Source organism: Meleagris gallopavo, chromosome 12, assembly GCF_000146605.3.
Source record: "Meleagris gallopavo isolate NT-WF06-2002-E0010 breed Aviagen turkey brand Nicholas breeding stock chromosome 12, Turkey_5.1, whole genome shotgun sequence".
NCBI lineage: Eukaryota > Metazoa > Chordata > Aves > Galliformes > Phasianidae > Meleagris > Meleagris gallopavo.
The window spans coordinates 18985909-18993256 of NC_015022.2; the positions used below are offsets into that span (position 1 = coordinate 18985909).

At 45.9% G+C, this 7348-nt stretch overlaps 1 protein-coding gene across 3 annotated transcripts; it reads right to left on the bottom strand.

Moving 5' to 3' along the window:
- Nucleotides 1–2617: 2617 nt before the first annotated feature.
- On the bottom strand, nucleotides 2618–7336 carry CIAO2A (cytosolic iron-sulfur assembly component 2A). 3 transcript variants are annotated; one of them, XM_010717638.3, is made up of 5 exons: nucleotides 7137–7333; nucleotides 6520–6612; nucleotides 4990–5039; nucleotides 3832–3877; nucleotides 2618–3081 (listed from the first exon to the last, which is right to left on the bottom strand). In XM_010717638.3, exons 1-5 carry the CDS (start codon nucleotides 7261–7263, stop codon nucleotides 2984–2986), a joined length of 414 nt encoding a protein of 137 aa, XP_010715940.1. In that variant the 5' UTR covers nucleotides 7264–7333; the 3' UTR covers nucleotides 2618–2983. The 3 variants fall into 3 exon arrangements, with proteins under 3 accessions (XP_010715940.1, XP_010715939.1, XP_031411237.1); XM_010717637.3 differs by having other exon boundaries at nucleotides 6448–6612; nucleotides 7137–7328; XM_031555377.1 differs by lacking the exons at nucleotides 2618–3081; nucleotides 3832–3877; nucleotides 4990–5039 and adding an exon at nucleotides 5046–6093 and having other exon boundaries at nucleotides 6448–6612; nucleotides 7137–7336.
- Between the last annotated feature and the right edge of the window lie 12 nt (nucleotides 7337–7348).

Here is a 7348-nt window from a genome sequence, read left to right on the forward strand (position 1 = left end):
AGATCTGTCTTCAAATTCACTGTTCTCAGGTGTAGCTCCCACCACAAACGTGTAAGAGGTTTTAGGTGGTTGTATTTTTTTTTTTCCCTTGAATGCCACAGAAGGAAAAGCATGGAGCTCCCAGAGATCAGACGCTGGGCTTTTGGTATGGCAGGAGACAGAGAGAAAACGCGTGCGTGCTATTTTGGGATGTTTGGTGGCAACAAGCAAGTGTCCTCAAGGGACAGAGCTTTCCTGAGAAAGTTCCTACTTAAAGGCAAAAAATGTAAAATGTGCAACTAGAAGATAAAGAGATGTTTCTGAGGGGACGGCTCCCCAGTCTCTAAGGGCAGCTTCAAAGCGGGGACTCCGATAAAGAAAGTTATCTTTCAGCTCACATACTTACATCTGGGGCCGTGTAAAGCAGCCCACAAAAGCAAGGACAAACAGCACACGGCAGCATGGAGCTGTGATGTCCCCTCCGCAGTGCTCTCAGCCCCGGCTCTGCTGCTGGGCTGCCCTGCCGGGGCAGAACTGACCTTAGGGGGGAAGAAGGCGAAATAAAAACCGGAGCAGCACCAGCGCAGGGTTTTGCGGAGCTCCCCGTCTCTGAGATCCTTTCTCGGTGCTCCCCCTCGTGGGAAAGCACTTCCAGAACACTTCTGTCTACGTTTCCTTCTCTCCAGGAACCATTAATAGTTAGGAAAAAATCCTTTGCTTTTGTTTTTCTCCTTTTGAAAAGGAGCAAAATGAAACATTCCTTCTATTTCATAAAGCCAGCATAGCTTTAATCTTAAAAGGGTAATTTCTATGTGAAGTTTTACTCTGTTCAGCTGACCCTGCAGACTTGCAGACATTGCCTTGGAGCCATTTCAGATACGGTGTGTGACACCGAGTCCTGCCGAGACATCGGTGAGAACAAGGGTGCAAGGAACACCACAACCAGCACAGCCCAGCAGCTTAACAGCTCTGAAATTCCTGGAGAAAGTGCTAGGCTGCTGCTGCGGCCGTTCACTCGGCGGAACGCATCCTTTATTAATTACAGACTGCTAACCATTTTATTTTCTGTTTGCGACACATTTTGCGTGTTTACTCTGCCGTGGTGCTGCTCATCCTTCCTAGGGCATCCTGAATGATTTAGGGGTTTTGAAGTGGCAGATTACCCCCTACTGTCTTTTTCTTAAGAGCCTAAAACAGTAGGGCCCAGTGTTAGCAGGAGCCTTCAGGCGCCATCGTGCTAAAATAATTCACAGACAAGCTTCCCTTCTTGTCGGCTGTTACTGCAGATTCTCACAGCAAGCTCACTGCTCGCTGCTGAATGTCACTGCTTTCAGAACAGCCTGAGCTTACTGGAGGCTGCTCTCCGTTCTGATTGCCTTTGGAGATGTATTGATTAAAGCTGCGATGTACAAATTCTCAGTGAATAAACACACAATTTCCAAAAATGCTTCCAGAGGAATCGAAATACATTCGCGTGGCACCCAGGTACTTGGAGAACGAAGCGCCTTTACTTTGTGGCCATTTGCTGATACGGCATTTCATCATCTCAGCACGTTAGTGCATCAGAGGGAGCCTCGGACCTTCCAGGAGAATCACAGCCCACACTACAACTGTAATTCTTCTGCAGGAAAAGATCTCCCTCTGCTCTTCGTCTGTGAACTTAGCTGACAGGAGCTGCTGCCATTTCAAGAGCCTGGAAAAAAAAATAATACAAAACCTTTCTAAATGCATCTTTGAGGATATATTGTGGTAGACTATTCCAGCTGAAATCTAAATGCACAGGTTGTTGATTTTGACCAAAGTGGGACTTTGGCACTGAAGCAGGGAGATTACAGGTCTTGTTGGCACAGCTGGGACGCCCGTCAGAACGAAGCTCCACAAAGAGAACATTTTCTCCACCCTTTATAACATGCAGCCTAGATGGAACCCATTCAACCATTCATGCCTTCAGGAGAGCTTTATGAAGCTTATTATTAAAATGGTTACAAATCCCTGAAATCTCAACAGATGTTGCACAGAACTCCAAGGATTTCTCGCTGTTCAACCAAATACAAGCCTGCTGCAGTCGTCACAGCTCCGCCTGGGAAGGGCTCCCTGAACCTCTCCCCAACCCCTGCTGGGCAAAACTGTTTTGCACTGCCCAGGTAACGCCTCGGGATCTGGGAATGGTTTGCCAGCAGGCAGCGCACACAGCTGTAGCCACGCTGCTCACACGCTCAGCACTTGGGCCCTCCTGTGGCCGGGCAGCGGATCCTGAACATCACTTCTCCCAGCTGGGAGAAATATCCGCCTAATTCTTCAGGGAAAGTAAATGCACGGTCAGACCCACAGCCGCAGCAGGAAATGAACCCCAGGGAACTTCTCCAGAGAGAAAACGTGACAACGTTATGGATGCCCCAGATCAGAGTAGTGAGGGAGCAGCAAAAAGAAACAGAACAGTGGTGACCACAGGCTGCAGGATTCTCTCCCGTCCCCCCTGCAGGTAAGCTGCAGCAAACAGCAGGATCCCTCTGGCAACGCGCTGCCACAGGAAAACTTACCTTCAAGGTCACTGTAAACCAGAATCGGAAAGATGTACTTATAAAAAATACAGAAATCTAAGCTAAAGAAAAAAAAAGTTGCTGAACTCAAAGCAGCGTTTCAGTACAAGAATCTCTTTTATTTTTACAGTGTGGTGATTGAAACAATAGAAATTTAACCTGCAAAACTGCATTTGTGTCACAATGTCTATCAGAAGGCAATACATACGGTGTTGTTTCATTTTTTAATGAGATAAAATACTTCTCTGGACACCAGATATTACAAACTCTTAACACTATATACTTAGTTTTATTTTAGAGACTGATTTTTCATAATTTAAATCTCTCTTATAAACAATTTTTTTAAAAAACATACAGAAGATAAAAAGAACTCAAGTATTAAACTCAAGGCTTTGATTCCTCTTTTTTAAACAAAGATAATTTTAAGAAATGTATCAAAATGATAACTGTGTGCGTCGCAGCTGCTAGTCAGGCTCTGTAACGCACTGCTCCACGATCTCACGCAGGTTTGGATTCTCCATCGCAGCTGCGACTCTCTCTTTATCGTTGATTTGCTTATTGACTGCAAAACATAGGAGAAATCAAGTCAGAAGCAGTTCTCAGTGGTGCTCTATGCATACTGAGCAAGACAAGTGCAAGGTGGGGCTTCTCCAAGCCCAGAGAACGGCCAACTCAAAGAGGGAGAAAATGCTGTGTTACAGTAACAGTGCATTCTGTCCACTTCCACTGCAAATCTCTATTCAGGCAGAGGACTGAAGTTTGCACAATAGCCCAGACTGAACTGGTGAATTACTGCGCAGGCAGACATCTGGGTTGTATAACCTAGCACAGAAGCCAAGGAGTTGAGGAGAGGTTAATAGGAAATTGTAAAAAAGAGCAAGTGAGCGCTCAGTCACAAAAAAAAACATCCATCAAAAACCAAAAGTTTTTTGCTTTTTAGGAAAAGAATACAAGGTATTCTAATTAAGTGTCTTCAACTGAAGTGTGAGGTTTGTGACAAATTAGTAGTCCATGTTCTCCTGGTTCAATGTCTCGTCATTTAATGGCAAGAACTGGTTTTGCCCCATACGAAGATTTCTGCTGGTTATGAACAGGGGCCGGGGCATTGCCTCCACAGAGGCTTTAGCAGCTGTTTGAGATGGTGATTAAATGCAGCTCTGGAAGAATTCAGTGTCCCACAGATTTTATTTACAAAATACAGAGAAACTTCATAATGTTAAGATCATCAACCAGGCAGGAAGTTCTTCATGCCAATAACTGAGCAGCACAACAGCAACTTCTCAAAGAACACAGAGTCTAAAGCTCTACTTACTGTCTTCTTCAGTGGAATGTGTACCTTCAGATATGTAGATTTCCAGCTAGAGGAGAGATCATCAGTGTTAGATGCACACATCAAATGTAAAATATATTCAGTACCAAAACAAAAAACTATCAAAGACATACAATGCACGTAATCTGTTCCTTTAAAAGGTTCCCACACAATGGAAGGGAACCAATGACAGTCACTGATCTGAGCCTTGTGACTGTGTTGCAATAGATCTATCTCCATTCAAGGAGGCCTCAGCACTCCTTCAAAATTGTGGCAGCGTTCATGTCTCACTGATATCAATGGCTCATGTGAAAAATCCATTGCGGCTGGGCGACTGGAAACAGAGTGCAGAATTGGCATTTCCTTCCTAGCAAGTTCTCTGCTGGTCACAGCTCAAGGACTATTTGTTCGAAAGCCACCAGAATTGCAAGTGTCACTTCCACAAGCTAAGAACTCTTGGAAAGACATCCTTAGGAACAGATATTTGTAAAAAGATATTCCTTTTAAGTCTTACTCGGTGATAAGAAACACATGTTCTATCTGAAATGGTAGCATAGTACGTTATCTGGTTTCTGCCTGGGAGAGTCTATAAGACTAAACGCTAAGCAGACCCAAATTGACTTCATGCATTTAACTGAAGCAGGCCTGGCAAAACAAACAAACCAACCACAACTTCTCACAAATAGAACTACAAGGAAACGTCATGGAACTGCTGTACCAAAGGAAAAGTAAACAAGTCCAGTGCATCTTATCTTATCTTATCTCACTGAAGCAAAACCTACTTGTTATCACGTGTCCAGCGTGACAGATCACCATCTACCTAATTATCTAGCAATACAAGCCTTGCTTTACACTGCGTAACTGGAGAGATGAAACTAGCAACTATAAAAACAAAACAAAAGATTTCAAAAAGCAACACTGTATAACAAACTACATTTTGTAAAGGAAAGGAATCACCGCATTTATTCAGAGATCCCTTCCAGTACTCCCCTGTTCTGCAACATTCACTTCCTCCATAGGTAAACAACAGGCTGTTTAAAAGACCCCCAGCCTTTATCACAGTTTGCAAGTTGCTCAATCCTGCAGCATATCCTTTCTTAAAGAAAACTTAGCATTGGAAGTACTTGTGGCTTGAAACAGGTTTCAGAACTGATATCTTACCTTATGTCTAAAAGGCAAGCATCTCTGAAGTTTTATTCTTAAACAAAGGCCTGTTAAACAAAACAGATTAAGAGACGTTCCTGTCAAATTCAAGGTTTTGAGGTGCACTTTCAGAGAACACATATTTAACAATCAGACCCACCACTGTACCTGGCAACCTTCTCCTGCTGCACTCTGAGCAACAAAAGCCACAGAGGAGACCAAATCACATCGCCGACCCTTTTCAGGCAGTCTCTCAGTTGAGCTCATACCTGCCTTACAAACTTAGGAAGTTTTGGTCCCCAGCATCCCTGAGAAACACTGAATGCGTGCAAATTCCACCATTTCCAGCCTTCTGCCTTTTTGATAGAGCTTCCTGGCTATTGTTGTGGCTGTCTCTGTGCTGAGAAGAATGCTTAGCTTGTTTTTGTTAAAACCTCAAAACAAAATGTTGGGAGAATAGTTGCAAGGCCTGCCTGCAACAATTTGGAACTCAAGCTTATAACTTCACTATTTCAGATGTCTAACATGCAGAACTGGAAAATAATTGAAAATAGCACACAAAAAATGTCATCCTTGGGGCCAAATAAATCTACCAAAAAATAAGCTGCTGGAATAAGAAAAAAAGCTGTGCATCAACAATCAGCATTCAAATTTTGCTTCAAAAATATGCTAGTATGGATTTGTATATAACAAGGAGTACTGCTGAGAAAGTCTCCAAAGTGACTGAGCAGAGAACTGCAGTTTGTCTTGGAGAGCAACACCCCAGCTAGGGGACAGCCCTACTGCTGCACGTCTCCCCACAACCTGGCTCCACACTGAGCTGCACATGGACAGCCACAGCCACGCTGCAGCCCTGGTTTGTGCTCAGGTGAGCCAGTGCTAACAGCAAACGCACCCAAAGCAGTTCAGAGAACTCTGTGCAGATGAGGACGTTTGGGAAAAAAAGAACAAAATCAAGAAAACAACTGTTTACTGCCTCCATTCTTACACATGCTTCCTGATTATTTAAAATAATCACCATAACCTTTTCCTGCAAGAGAATGAGGAACTTCATAGGTCACACACTGTGTTCCATACAGCTTCTGAATAGATTTTTGAGAGCCGCTTTGTTTTGAAGTTTTCCTAATGTGAGAAAAACAGAAGACATGTTTGCCCCATCCCTGCAGGCATTGAAGGCCAGGCTGGATGTGGCTCTGGGCAGCCTGGGCTGCTGGTTGGCGACCTGCACCCAGCAGGGGGTTGGGACTGGATGAGCGCTGTGGGCCTTTGCAACCCAGCCATTCTGTGACTCCACGATATGACCTTCAACAACTCCCCATTCCTTCTGTTCCTTGTTGTTTGTATGGCCAGAAGGGCTCTCAACATGAGCTAAACCGCTGGCAAAACAACGCTGAACTTTAACTACTAGGAATATTATTCAGACAATCTAAAATTAACTTCGCGTTTGCTGAAGACGTAATGAAACAGAAATGTTACCAATGAGAGTAGCCAAAGAGCAGTGAGGTACTGTTGGTGTGAACCTGATGACAACCAGATACTCCTCCTCACCAATCTCATTCACTTTGACACAGCTTTCCGTCACCACTTCCAGTTCTTCTAACGTGTTTGGTTTCTCCGGGTCCCGGATGGTTCGGATGATATCTAAAGCAGAACAGAAGCCAACGACAACAAAGTCACTTTCCTAAACTTAATACTTCTAGTTAAAAGCCCTCTTCCCGGCAGCGCTCGCTTTGATCCTGTTCCCAGAGGCACAGCTGTAAATACCAGCAGTGCAGTACGGGTTCCCTGGGAGCTGGGCAGATCGAACCACCCGCTGTAGCTGCTGTTACTTTACCGTCCCATTTTAACCAATACCTATTAATGGACGCGTAACACCTTCAGAACCGCAAGCGGTTTAAAATCAGCCTATCCCAGCACAAAGCACCGGTGCGGCATTTCACAAAGAGCTGCTCGCCCTGCACGTTTTTCCAAATCTAACTTCTCGACGAGGCAGGTCGATCCTCCTCCCCACCTCCGCCCTCCCCTCCTCAGCCCGAGCCCCACGGATGGCTCTTCGAGAGCGCCTTAAGCACAACCTACGGGCACCGTTCGGCTCCTGTTCCGCCGCCGCTTCCAGGCCCGCCCGCGTCCCGCCCCGCGCGGCCCTGAGCAGCTCCGCCAGTCACCGTAAACCTCGAGCGCCTTGTCCTGCTCCATGGCCCTGCGGGGCGGGGCATGGCAGCCCCTACGCAGCCCGGAGTACCGCAGCACTCTGCTCAGCGTGTGCGACAGCAGCCCCAGCACCAGCGACATCCTCCCGCTCCGCCATGGGAGAGCGCGAAACGGCCCCGCGCGGCCACCGTCCGGCGGAGGGAGGTGCTCCCGGGGCGGGGCGGGG